Source organism: Globicephala melas, chromosome 1 (assembly GCF_963455315.2).
Source record: "Globicephala melas chromosome 1, mGloMel1.2, whole genome shotgun sequence".
Lineage (NCBI taxonomy): Eukaryota > Metazoa > Chordata > Mammalia > Artiodactyla > Delphinidae > Globicephala > Globicephala melas.
Window position 1 is genome coordinate 22,329,962 of NC_083314.1, and position 13,864 is coordinate 22,343,825.

General features: G+C 38.6%; 1 protein-coding gene across 13 annotated transcripts in view; it reads right to left on the bottom strand.

The window, feature by feature from the left end:
* Window positions 1–318: 318 nt before the first annotated feature.
* ENAH (ENAH actin regulator) overlaps window positions 319–13,864 on the bottom strand; it is a 162,134-nt gene continuing 148,588 nt past the window's right edge. For all 13 annotated transcript variants that reach the window (XM_060301783.1, XM_070047063.1, XM_070047062.1 and 10 more), the window contains 2 exons: window positions 10,633–10,690; window positions 319–10,064 (listed from right to left, as the gene is read on the bottom strand). In XM_060301783.1, coding sequence (XP_060157766.1) covers window positions 10,027–10,064; window positions 10,633–10,690 — 96 coding nt within the window. In that variant the 3' untranslated portion in view covers window positions 319–10,026. The remainder of the gene's footprint in view (window positions 10,065–10,632; window positions 10,691–13,864) is intronic.

Here is a 13,864-nt window from a genome sequence, read left to right on the forward strand (position 1 = left end):
CCATTCATTTGTCCATCAGGCTGCTCATTGAGTCTGGGCAGTGGCCTTGGGTGGCTCCAGTGAGGACGGCACTGTTTTCTGTGGACACCATTAGACAGAAGTGAAGAGCTGCGTTCAGGGATGAAGGGAGATTGCTTGACACCCTCCTTAGCGACGGGTTGAAATGCAGGAGGTGGCCCAGAAAAAGCTCTTCAAGTTTTTAGAACTGAGCATATTTTGAGGTCAGAATCACAACCAAGAAAGTGGAACACTGTTTCACATCATGTATTTTTTGATAAATTAAGAGCACTGGTAAAATAAAAACAAGTCTTCTTTGACTTAAGTATTTCATCTTTTTATTTCAAAACAAGAAAGGATACCAAGAAGCAGAAGAGTGAAACAGTTAAAACCAGCAAAGCTGCAAAGTAGGAAAGAAAGTACAAAGGAAGAAATGGATCCGATTTCAATATGGTTGCTTAATGCAAACACAGGGCTCTGATGCTGCAGACCTAAGAAGTCGCGTTAAGTCCAAGGACTTCAGCAGGCTCGCTGACCCATCAGTGGCAGGGCTACGCCCCTTTTCTGCTGAACTTAACTTTACACGTTCTAGACACGTCATGCACATACAGGTTACACTTTACGGTTACACGAAATTGCATGCAATTCACACAGAATCATTTTGAAGGCACTGTTGTGCAGCCGGAGCTGCTACTTTCTGGCAAGTCCTTCCTAAGTTGTCTTGCAAGTGGTCCTCCTTTTTATTTATTCATATTTGAAACTTTGGTGCAAAACCCTGGTGCCGTCTAATCCCACCTACCCTGCCAACCATTTTGGTTTTGTGTCTCACCCTCTCCTCCACTTCTCTTTCTTAAAGGTAGGCTCCAAACTTGGAAGGTAATGTTTCCTGACAATAAGATCCCCCTTTATTTGGATTTACAAATGATTTTTGAGTCAAGCAGCAATTTACAATTTGTTGCTTGAAAACAAGTTGCTACCAGTTTCTTTTATTCCTGAAATTCAGCAAGGCCAGTAACTCAGAAATTCCAAGAGATAAGATACACGAGGTTCTGTATACACATTAAATAATTTATAATTCCAACTCAAATATGGCCTTGGATATGTTTAAGTCAATCTTAACTTTTAAAGTGTTATTTCAGTCCATACTGCCTTAAGAGGCTCACTCCCAGATTATAAAGCCCTAGGTTCACGGGCTGCATGTACTCACATCCTTAGCAAAGAAAACCGCTCTGCATAATCTTTAAGGACATAAATGCACATTTCTAGTTTTAAAATTTTGTAGCAAAGCAGGATAACATGGAGGACTAACCCATCTGGACCACAAGAAATTCACCTTTAAACTTTACCAACTGGGCTCTGCTACAGGATGCTGTTGTCCTATCAACTAGGTAGGTCTGAAAAGGAGAATGTATTTAACATTCTAAATCTCATAATGGAAACGGTGTATGTTGCTCTCCAACCAGAAAGGTTCATCCCTGACTCCCCCACTTCTTGAAAGTAAGATTAAAAAGCACCAAAAAAGCCTTCCTGTCATTCACTCATATGGTCATCCCAACTCCCCAGACGTCAGCAGAAGGCACAATGGAACTGATTTTCGTTCAGGCCAAGTAAAAGGTTTCGAAAACTCCTCCCACAGGCGAGGCAACAGAAAGCTCTGAACTGGAACTTACCTGGATCGACCTCTGCCTGAAGTCCCACTCCACTCAAGCACAGATGGGACTAGCCCTAACTCACCCACTCTCTCTACCCCAGCTACAGACCAGACTTGCAATGCTGCTATAACTACAGACTGCAGGGATGCTTCCTCATTCAGTCTTATCAAGCAAACCAAAAAAAGAATGTCTATGAAAATGTGTAAATACTGTAATTGAGTTTTGAATATTTTGCACCAACTACAGATGTCTCAAGATAGAATCTTCTTTCTAGCTCATTCACTTTTGTTAGAAACACTTCATTTTCCCCCCCAAAAGAAAAAAATACACATTATGAAAAGCGTGTCTTATTGCTAAAAAAAGTGAATTCCAAAACACACACATGCCCACAAAGAACAGAAGTAAAAGAACATCTGCAAAACAGGACTCATCTTTTCTAATCCCAAACCTTCCGATTCAACCTCTGACTTTGTGCCAATTATCTTCTCCTTAAGATCAAGCAAGAACTAAGAACAACATTCACCCAAATGGTGCGGGAGAGTCACCTCGTTGGCTAAGAAACTGCCGTTAGTCTTTTGGATTAACAAGGACCTGGGAAGGAATGACAGCTTGTACACTCGTGTATAAGAAGAAGGGCAGAGAGGGGAGGGCATTATTCCTCCCATGGATGACAGTGATAGAAGGAACCATGGTACAGCGGGCTCAGGGGACATGAGAGCTGCTCAAGTGTATTCCTCCCCAAGAAACAGAGAAGGGCTGCTTCACTCCATCCAGCTCTGCAGAGTGTTTACTTAAAAAAAAGCTACTGGGCCAGAAAAAGAATCAAAAGGGCTTTGTCACTGATCTAATCGTAACCGGAGCACGGTTTCACATCTCACATGATCCCACACGGTATCACTTGGATCTGTGGGAATGGATGGATGCCTGTGCTTCCAGGCTGAGGCCGTGGCCGGGAGAACGCAGACACCTGTAACCCAATCTGTGAAATCTCACGAGTGAGCAGAGGGCCTTGGGGCAGCAGTTAACATAGCACTAACACTGCATGCGGCAGGACTGCAAAATCATCACTTCATCAGTTTTCCCTTACTGTTCACACCTAGGATGCATGTTTTCCAGTGAATAGGGTCTAAGATTTTGAAACAATTAAAAGCAGCACTTAGGATCAGAGAGTAAAACTCGGGCCCTTTTCCCCTTCTCTTGGATCAAAAAGGAAGAAATAAAGCAAACCAGTGGCTGCAGAGTACACACTGGATGATGACACACAGAGCTAAGTGTTAAAAGGAGGGGCAACCTCAGAGACACGGCCTGGAGACCACCACATGGACTAGCCCTGCAGCCTGACAGCTGGTCAAGCCGGCTGGAGCCCAGGCCAATGACCGGTCCACTTCCCACACACAAAGGGAGGAGTGAGACGGCAAAGTGGGAGGAACACGATGTGTCCAGCCTAAGAAAGGGGCAAAGAAGTGGGTTAAAATAAGAATCTTTTAAGATGTTTACTTTCAGAAACAAGGCTATTTTATGTGAGGACCAAATACTACCCCGTAAAATTCAATTTCAGCAACTGAAACCTATAATGATGAGGTGTCTACGTTAAGGAAACCAAATTGTAAACTCCTTGGCTCAGGCCTGAAACTCCCATTCCCCTTGGTAATAAGTAGGTAGAAAAGGAGGCCAGATTTTAATACACCTCTCTTCTGAATATCTAAATCCTCCCAATACTTTTCTCAGGGGGAAATGATTCTCCCTGGACATTTTAGTGTCAAAGTCAGTGCCTACCACCAACCCTTCAAGGCGCAGAACTAACTTAGGTCTACACGTAAGTTCATCACGCCCAGCTTCCACTTGCCCAACCACCACTGCCGGGCAGCCTGGCAGCACCTGAGGTCACACGGGGCCTGGGTGACAGCGCTAAGTTAGTCCACCACCAAGAACGGACAAACCTCAGACTTGAGGATACGAGCATCTAAGGAAACTCCGGAACATTTAAAACACCCAATGCCACGGCAGGCAGAACAAACCGAGTTTACACCTGAGTTCAACATGGTTAATGACAATAAAAATTCCAAATCGGTATCTCTCACCTAAAATTTAAATGAAGCAAATTGAAAAATGTCTCTAAAAATGCCTTTAATCTTTAAAAAAGGGACTCAGACTAAGGTTCCATGGACGTGACTAAGGGCATGAATGAACCATAATCTTGAAAAGTCTTCTGTGGCAATTTCTTCTGTATGATTAAAATAGCTTGTATTTTAAGTGTAAACCAAGAACGTATTTTCTCATTTTCTATAGATTTGAATGGAAACTTTGGGACCTGACAGAGAATTAAATATCCTTCAATGTAAACACCTATCAATATAAATTTCTTCAATGTAAATTTTCTAAATGCCATTTCCTGTGTAATCCAAAGGACCAACTAACTGCATGCTTTTTAATATATTCTAAGTCTTCTTGGAAGAACCACCATTAACCAAAAACCAAATGCACCCATATGACGTTATTCACTGCCTACATTAGCAATTTCTTTTTTATGTATTTTAAAAATTGTTATCTATTGCTGAAGAAATCAGTCTTGGAGCCAAAGGGGAAAAAAGTTAAATCAAATTTAAACATGATAAACTATGAGGCTGTGATTTTTATACAGATTTTTACACTTACGGAGTAAATGCAAACTTAGTCCTCTAATGAAACGTATCAGCTTTTCTAGTAAGTTCTATTAAAATGAAAGCTGTCTTCTCTCAGAACCGTTGAAAAAAGGTCGTATTTGAGTTTTCAGTTAGAATTATATGAAAAAGTGATGTAAAAGAACACTCTTGGGCTTCCCTGGTGGCGCAGTGGTTGAGAGTCCGCCTGCCGATGCAGGGGACGCGGGTTCGTGCCCCGGTCCAGGAAGATCCCACATGCCGCAGAGCGGCTGGGCCCGTGAGCCATGGCCACTGAGCCTGCTGCTCCGCAACGGAAAGGGCCACAACAGTGAGAGGCCCGCGTACCGCAAAAAAACCAAACAAACACCACAACACTCTTTAGATGATGCATATGTCCTCCCTACCCTCAGCTGCCTCCGAGGCCCTGATTTCTTCCCTCTACCTAGGAATCCCACAGACCTACACCAGAAGCTTCCAGGGGCTCTGCTCTCTGCTCAACTGCTCCAAGTATACAACATGCTTCAGAGAAGTGGGGTACATCTCAGTGACGGGGACCTTTTGGCTCAAACACTTAAAACTGAGGATTCAGCTTTATTTATTCTTCATGTTAAATTAATCAGCAAGTATTTGAAGCCAACTACATGCCTTAACTGATACTAACATTTCAGCTTAGAGAGTTTATGTGCAACACATGAATCTATAATAACTGAAAAGTCCTTTTTTTCCTTTCTTGACGTTCAGATATATTGATTTCATCAGATTGAACAAAAATAACCAATAAATGTGGCAGTAATTCTTTCAACATCCTAAGTCATTATGACAATCATTTATTTATCCTCTCACAGCGACAGTTACTTTTTTAAAAAAAAAGCTCTTTAGAAAGAGATATTTACATAGTTCATAACATTAGGAGCTTTCAGTTGTATCTCCTTACTGATTGAATTTGCTTCTCTGTGAATTCACCATTGGTATCAACAAGGGAGATATCCTAGACCTCCATTTAAGTTGATGCTGCATGTCCCTAACCCTCCTAAATTTACTCTAGTAATTCTTTTCTAATCAGTTTTCGACGTTTTGAAAATTTGAAGGTTTCACTTTTAAAGTATTATGAACAGATATAAAAACCTACTGAGCCTCAAAACTTATCTAGAGGCAACATAAAGGAAACAAACATAACCCACAGCCCATTTGGAAGTTTGCAACAGAGAAAATCTGCATTCTAGACCCTCGACAGTCGTTTCTTGAGGGGTTACCAACTTTAGCTTCTTAGGCAAATGTGCTTATTTTGAGAGAAAACTACTCTTAAAAATAAATGTTCTCCACTGTGTCTTTTTGTAGCCAGATACCTGGGACAATTCTATTCACCCAGATTGACAAAGATTCCTTATGCATACTTCAGAAACACCTAAGTCTAAATATAAAATGGCTTTTCAGTGAAAAGTCAGAGGTATTAGCATCACTAATTTCATTATACTCTCGGGATCCCTTTCTCATCCCTTAGAGCTTTGAGGAGATGTACAGATACGAATTCATCTGTTAAAAACAAAAACGGTACTACCAGGAACACGTGTGGAGTTTTAATGTGAATGCTGGAGTAAATGTCTTCAGGAAAGCAGATTATGCAATAGCTTCATAAAGGAATTAAGAGCTCCTAGAGAGTTCTTTCACACAGTATGCTTTATATGATGTCATTCTTACGCTTAATCGATAGAACTGAAAGGGTAATAGGGTTATATATAAAGTTAGGATGGCTACAGAAAGGAATCACAGAGATCCGGTAGCATACCTTTGTAAACTGTGCTTCAAAGGATAACACTACTTAGAACTTAAAGACCAGTTCTTCACAAGGGCACTGGAAGTATATACAAATTTAGGAGACAAAGTTGTATCTAGGCAAATTTTAAAGGTTACCACCCATTACTTCATTTTTGAATGGGAAGTGACTCTTAGTTTGTAGACAAACATTCTGATTTATACATGAAGGGAAGCAAGAACCCGAGACAGGACAGAGAGAAAAAAATCAGTTAATATGTTTACACCTGTGGACTGGGTAATGACTGCAAACGTCAGTGAACGGCAGGAACATGGGGTCCATGAGAAGCGGAGAGGATGAGGGAGGGAAAAGTTGGGGTCCGGTAGGAGAAAGAAGACAAAGACTGTTGTATTTCTAATGAAGACATTCAAATTTTAAAGCGAACTCAAAATCAGTACTTCGTAAGAGTCAGATAAAACGTACTGCTGCTTATATGTGGGTTTCAAGAACTACATATAAACAAACACTATATAAACAAACACTACTGTATAAACAAACACTATAGATACAGATTTCACTATATTTAAAACTCAGTACTTGGTAAGGCCCTTACAATATCCTTTACACTGCAAACTATATAAAGGAAAATTTTAACTGCATAAATGAGTTTAACGTATCTACGCTGTAAAACAAAATGGAGTAAACTTAAACATTTATCACTCTCTTGACTGTAAGACACTGTACCAAGCTGGGCCGAGAGAAAATAAGAACACACAGGGAACACCCAATAGCTATTTCAAGCAAAAAGTAGATAGATACATTACCACATATTCCCTTTGTATACATTACTTAGTATTTATGACTTATGAAATCTTTGTAGTGTTGGTATGTAAACTTTAAGAAGTGAAGTCACGGACTTTAAAGAGTGTTTTCTACATTCAATACAACTTATTTTAGAACCAACAAATTATGTCAGAAGATTATCTAAGTGTCACAAACAAGCAACACGTATATACTGCAATTTTATTTCAATCGCACAAACGAAGTTAGCATGTAGGAAATTTAAATGAAACAGTACGGTAAAAATAGCAGAGAACCAAAAACTCTAATAAGGAAGTACACCTAAAGCATGAGAATTCAACATTCATTAGTGTTTCATCTTCAGTTTTGATTGACACTTGATGCTTGCAAATTTTGAAACGAACTTTGAGATCATGATGACTATTCTGAAGAGATTTCAGCACCAGCACTAAGATTTGTACATTCAGTTGGTTTGCAATTGACTTGTTAGCCATTTACATAGTGTATAGTACAGATTTGTCACAGGTCAGATCACAGTGTTGAAGGAAAGAAGTACCTTCCTGTAACTAGAAAGGATCCCCTAAACTGCACTCAGCTTAAGACATCCAATGTACAAGAGCACGAAAACCATCATAATATTGTGGCTCCAGGGAACATAGTTTTGATAAGGAAAATAACCTAAGCTTCTGTTTCCCATTGTAATTACTGAAATCTCTAACAATGACAAAACTGTCACATAGGACAGCAAATGTATACAGGAATTCAATCAAACGTCTTGGAAAGAACACATTTAGCAATCTGGGATAATGCAGAACGACAGGAAATAAAACGTGATTCAACACTGGTTCTTTTTGTCATTTTACACAGACATCATGTTAATATTAGACCAAGGCACAAAACGTTTAGTGCATAAACCAGTTTCTTTTTTAAGATCTAGCATTTTTACCGTAGTCTTTTATCTTACTTTGGACCACTTGTACCCAGTACTCTATCCTACTATAGACTGTTTAACTTAATCAACAAAATCAAAAGTGATTTCTGACCAGATTTACGGGGGACATAAACATGGTATCATCAAAGTGTTTGCATAACCAAAAGTACAATAGTAAAGATGAAAATGCCTCCTATTTCTTTTAGAAAGTAGTACTTCATAAGCTTGCTGCATCTGTAATGTCTTCACTATTGGATGACAATGAAGAGTTGATAGAAAAAAAGAACTGTATACTTGAATTATGATAGCTCATCCATCACAGATCTAAAAATGAAGTTTCTACGGAAACAGGAACTATTTTAACAAGGGAAAAACATTCCCTCATTCAAACCTCTTTGAAGTGGTAATGGCTGCAAACGTGCAGCGCTTACAAGACTATGCTATCAACAAGTTCTGTCTTATGAACTTAGATTAAGAAAATCTAGAAAGCAGACGAAAGTGGATTATTTCTTCAAACTTTTAGTAAAACTACTGATAATCAAAGGTTTCAAAGCAAATATGGCACATAATAACTCAAGCATAAATCAAGATGGAGAGCCTGGAGAACTGTGATTTCCTAAAATTTCAAAAAATTCTATCATTGCAACATACAGGATTTCTCCCCTATCGTAATCTTAGAAGTTTCAAAGAAAAGGGAGTGGATAACATACACACACGTGAGTGCCCACACAAACACGCACGCACGCACACACATGGTGGTAAGTAGAGTATCTAGTTCCTTCTTTCCACCACCTAAGTCTCACTTTATTTATTAAAAGAAAATTATGCAGGAACCCCCTCGTTGTTTTCCCTTTATCTAATGATTTCTGTGACCTTAATTTGCTGCCGTCATTGTTACTTTTCTAGTATTTCAACATAACAAGGTTCAAAAGCAGCTTTGTAGTCAGGAATGTGTACCTGAACACCTGTATAACTGCAGGGCGCCTAGGTAATAACAGCCAAATTCAGGGATGGAACTTTTGAGTTCCACACTAAGATGTAATTCATGTGAAGCTCAGAATCATGTTTCAGACCACTGAACTTACTCAAGTGAAAATACAAATAGCTGAAGACATGATGTAAAAGATTAAGTACTTGGTGCTGTTAACATATTTACGAATTAAAGTCACAAAATATTCCTCATTATTATTCATGCAGATAACTGAGAACAAAGATAGTGCAGAAATTAACTTTAAATAAAAAATTATTCCTTCCCTTCCTCCCGCTCCCCTATACTCTACAAAATGTTTTCCCTGGGACTAGGCCTTGAAAAGGCCACTACATATTAGTTTGACATGCATTACTGTCTGCAATTTAAAAAGCTAATTTTGTGGTGGTTGTAATTACATTATAAAAATGTCCACGTGCATAAATCTAAAAAAGGTTGAAAACCTACAGTGAATCTACAATATACTGTTTTACATTTGACCACTGATTTGTGTTATGTAGGAGTCACAGATTTGGTAAAGCATTGTAACAATTTAGGAAGGCATCTAAATCTTTAAATTCTGGACAAATTTTATGTTTGAATCTACAAAATTGCATGAAGGCTAAACTCGAGAGACTTCCTATCATTCTAAAATTCCTCACTCCGAACAAATCATTTTTAGGACACTTTCTTATAAATATCACCCTTTGAAAGCACATACAATTCCATTTGTTCCACATTTTATGATCTTAACCTACATAGGGCTGAACTCAATTATTCATGGAATATCAAATATGATAGGAAGACAAACCTGAGAGAAACATTTACAATACAATAGCATAACTTGCTAAATTCCTCATCACCATTCTCTGAAAAAAAATTCTCAAGCCTTTCTCCTCTTTATTTTAGCAATGGATTGTGGAAAACGTGCGATTTTTCTCTTGACATGAAAGTATTTCAATGCATGGTGATCTTGCCTGACGGATTCAGTATTTTCTGCATAACTGATACAGGAACTCCTATATGACTCTCCTCCATCCCGTTGTAAAGGTCAGAGAAAAGCAGAAAACCGTGAGGGAAACAGCTTATCGCCAGAGTAGTAATGTCTGAAGGCTTTCAAAGTATGTTGGTTTTTCCCTCCTTCCGACTGTTTGTCTCCATTTTCTTCTTACAGCTCACAAGATGTAAGGGTTTTGTTGTTGTTAACACAGCTGTTCTTTGTAGGTTTTTTTTTTCTTTTCCTTTCTCCAGATTAAAGTCCTGTCTCTCCTTAGTTTGATTCTCTAGGCAGTATTTGACTTGCTCAGTTCCTGCCTGATTGCTGGGTAGGAAAAGGAAAAATATTAAAAGTAAATATAATGATAAGGTAAAGTAAATGGGTGATTCATTCTTAAGAAATGTTAACGATTGTATTCAAACTCACAGTAATAAAAAGACATACTGATCTTGCACCTTTCATTGCAGAAATCTTTGTTTTCTTATTTTTACGAAGACCACACTGATTTCTATATATTTATATATTCTCTCCATTTTGTACACAAAACGAAAACACCGATTTTTGGGGCTTAAAACAAGAGGTCAGTGGGATGGGATGGATGAACAGAAGTAACCTAGAGAAAGACTTCTTCACCTAGTTTTCCATCTAATACTACTCAACACTGGAAACTTAGGAATCTTGCTTACCCCTATTCTCACAAATAATTTCCATTATATGAAGGAGACAGAGCTCCTCCCTGACTCCTAAACCAAGTAAAGGGCAGGATAATATGGAAAAGTAATTGTTTTATGCCCTCAAGTAATAAACTGGGTATTTCTTTATTTGCATTTTCTTTAAAATGGCTATTCTTGAACACTACTCTAAAGGGTAGCAAATTTGTTTAGACACTCACCATCAATGAGCTCTTCTTTTAGCTTAGTTAATTCTTTTCTCATTTCATCTAAAATGTCCTAAAATATTAAGAGAAAAACATCAGAAATACAGAAAAAAAACTGTTAAAAAGATTCTTGCTCACATAAAATTTTAAGAATGTATGAAATATTATGTATGTTTCTCGTTTCCAGAGTCACAATTTATGTCGTAGAAGATTAACCTTGGTAAATTTTGTTTTAATGGCCTTTGCTTCCCAATCTTTGCTTATTCTAGCTTAGCAAAATATGAAGCAGAATGTTTTCTAAAACTAAAATAATTACTTGGTCATCCAGTCAAAGGTATGATTCAGATAATTTCTAGAAAACGTAATGGCTCTGCTTTTAATCTAGTCTTCTGGGAGCTGTCTAAGAGGTAATAATACATAAAGAAGTTTCAAGGAAGAAGACGTGTGAACTGGACAACCAGCGCTTGGCCAATCTGTCACCTGGTCTGAAGTACGGGGACTCCTTACTTCAGGAGTCACCAGAGCTGCCAAACTAAGTTTCAAGGAATCTAGGATTCCCCTGGAGGGCCCTCAGGGGTTGCCCTAATAGGTGGGGAAGGAAGAGGATCGGACCCCGCTGGACGTGCACAGTCCAAGAAGCAGGGACCAGCCACACATAGCTACTGAGCACTTGAAACGTGGCTAGTCTGAAGCGAGATGCATTGTAAATGTAAAACAGACACCAGATTTCAAAGATTTAGTATGAGGCAAGTAATGTACAATAACTCATTAGTAATTTAAAAATACTGATTATATATTTAAATATTATTTTGGCTATATTAGGTTAAATAAAATATATTAAAGTGAATACCACCTGTTTCTCTGTATGTAATGTGGCTACTACAAATTTAAAGCACTATGTGGCCCGTGTTATGTTCCTAGTTAACAGTGATGCTCTGGACCCTCCTTCCTATATGAAAACCGATCCATCTTTACATATTTTGCAAAATCAATATTTATAAAGTTCAATTTGAAATAATGGATACCCCCTAGTTAAAAAATGAAGACTGTGTAATATGAAAGCTAAAAGGGCTAATAAGGTGACACAATTTTTTTTTTTTGCGGTATGCGGGCCTCTCACTGCTGTGGCCTCTCCTGTTGTGGAGCACAGGCTCCGGACGCGCAGGCTCAGCGGCCATGGCTCACGGGCCCAGCCGCTCCGCGGCATGTGGGATCTTCCCGGACCGGGGCACGAATCCGTGTCCCCTGCATCGGCAGGTGGACTCTCAACCACTGCGCCACCAGGGAAGCCCAAGGTGACACAATTTTAATGGATGAAAAATAGCTATCCTTTGGAAGGATTAATTTCAAGTTATTTGACTTTAATACTGCACACACCTCAGGTAACATTAAATTGCTCTGTGTTTAAGGTTCATTTTTTAAAAAAGCTTTTCACGCTTAAAATAAGGTTGAAAACTATCAATTAGTTTAATTCCTTCATTTTCCAATGAGGAAACTGAGGCACAGAAGTTATTATATGGACTAACAGATAGCCTTTTTCAAATTAACTTATTTAACTTAACTTTAACTGATTTAACTTAAAATCAGTCCTAAAATCAAATCTATCCTCTCTTCTAGTCCCCTACTTCAGATTGCCAAGAACTTACCATATTTTAAATGTGTGCAAGTGCTCCATTTTAAAATGTTTTTCAAGAAAAGAAAGCCATGTTTAACACACAGGAAACAAGGGCTTGATTATCAATGACCACATGCTTTTCAAATTACATAACTCAACTGAACTGTTCAAACAGCTTTGCAGTATAAAAATTAGGTTGATCTGAAATTGTTAGTATTTGTCTCTTTAATTCCTATTTAACTTTGAACTCATTATTGCAACATTATTGGTCTCTTTTTAAGCCCCACTCAAACTTTGTTGGCATTTTAAAAAATGAGTGATAGAATGGGGAAAGCGAACTCCGAATAAAGACTGGGTTCTTTTTTTTTTTTTTTTTAATAATTTAAGTGTGTTAGTTTCTGCTTTATAACAAAGTGAATCAGTTATACATATACATATGTTCCCATATCTCCTCCCTCTTGCGCCTCCCTCCCTCCCACCCTCCCTATCCCACCCCTCCAGGCGGTCACAAAGCACCGAGCTGATCTCCCTGTGCTATGCGGCTGCTTCCCACTAGCTATCTACCTTACGTTTGGTAGTGTATATATGTCCATGCCACTCTCTCACTTTGTCCCAGCTTACCCTTCCCCCTGCCCATATCCTCAAGTCCATTTCTCTAGTAGGTCTGAGTCTTTAGACTGGGTTCTGATCCTGACTGTGGGACTGAGTAAATTTAACTTCTCTGAACCTCAGATGTGCACAACTTGAGTACAAACACTGTGTTATCTGACTACTGTGAGAATTAGGGGACAATGTCGTGCGAATAACCTAGCAAATGCGTGGCACTGAAGTCCGCCAGACACTCAATAAAAGCCTGCTGCAGTGATCTGTGCAACCGTTATTTTCAGAGGCTACCCTGAAGTGCAGGGTAAGAAGACAAAAATTAAATTTTTCACTACAGGCACATCTGTACTCAGGTCTGCAAAACTGAGAGTTGTTTTACTAAGATGTCCTGCCTTCCATTTCAAATCTTTTGAACACCACTATGTAAAAAAAGAATTATTTACCTCTTCTAGAAATAAAATAGTTCAAGGTTCCAAAATCACCTATTACTCCTTCCATTTTTTTTTTCTGTGTATACAGGTATTAAATATAATGCATATGTATCCAAAATACGAACAGTATCTTTTTCCTTTTTATAAAATCGACATAACTGTTCATACTGTTTGGTTACCTGTCTGTTTCACCTAATGTGGGCAAGTGTTCACAATTCATTGTTCAATATTCTCAGTTATGGTTCCTTAATAGCTGCAGTGCCCTCCTCCACACCGTATAGTTACATACTTCTATCCTATTTTCTTAGCATAAATTCTTCAAAGTGAAATTGCCGGGTTCAAAGGTAAATCATTTATTTTTAAGGCTTTTGGTTTGTCTTCCCAAACCGATTCCTAGAAAGCAGAAGTATGTGAGGTGAGAGTGCCCATTTTCCTCACATTCTTGCCAAAACCAGACTTGGTGGGTCCATTTCGGCTAATGATAAGTGAAAGCCCATTTTTTTTTTAAGCAATTGTACACCATTCACTACATTTAAAGTTTATAATATAGCATTAAACCATTGCCCCTACCCTCCACCACTGTTGGCACTTTATGCAA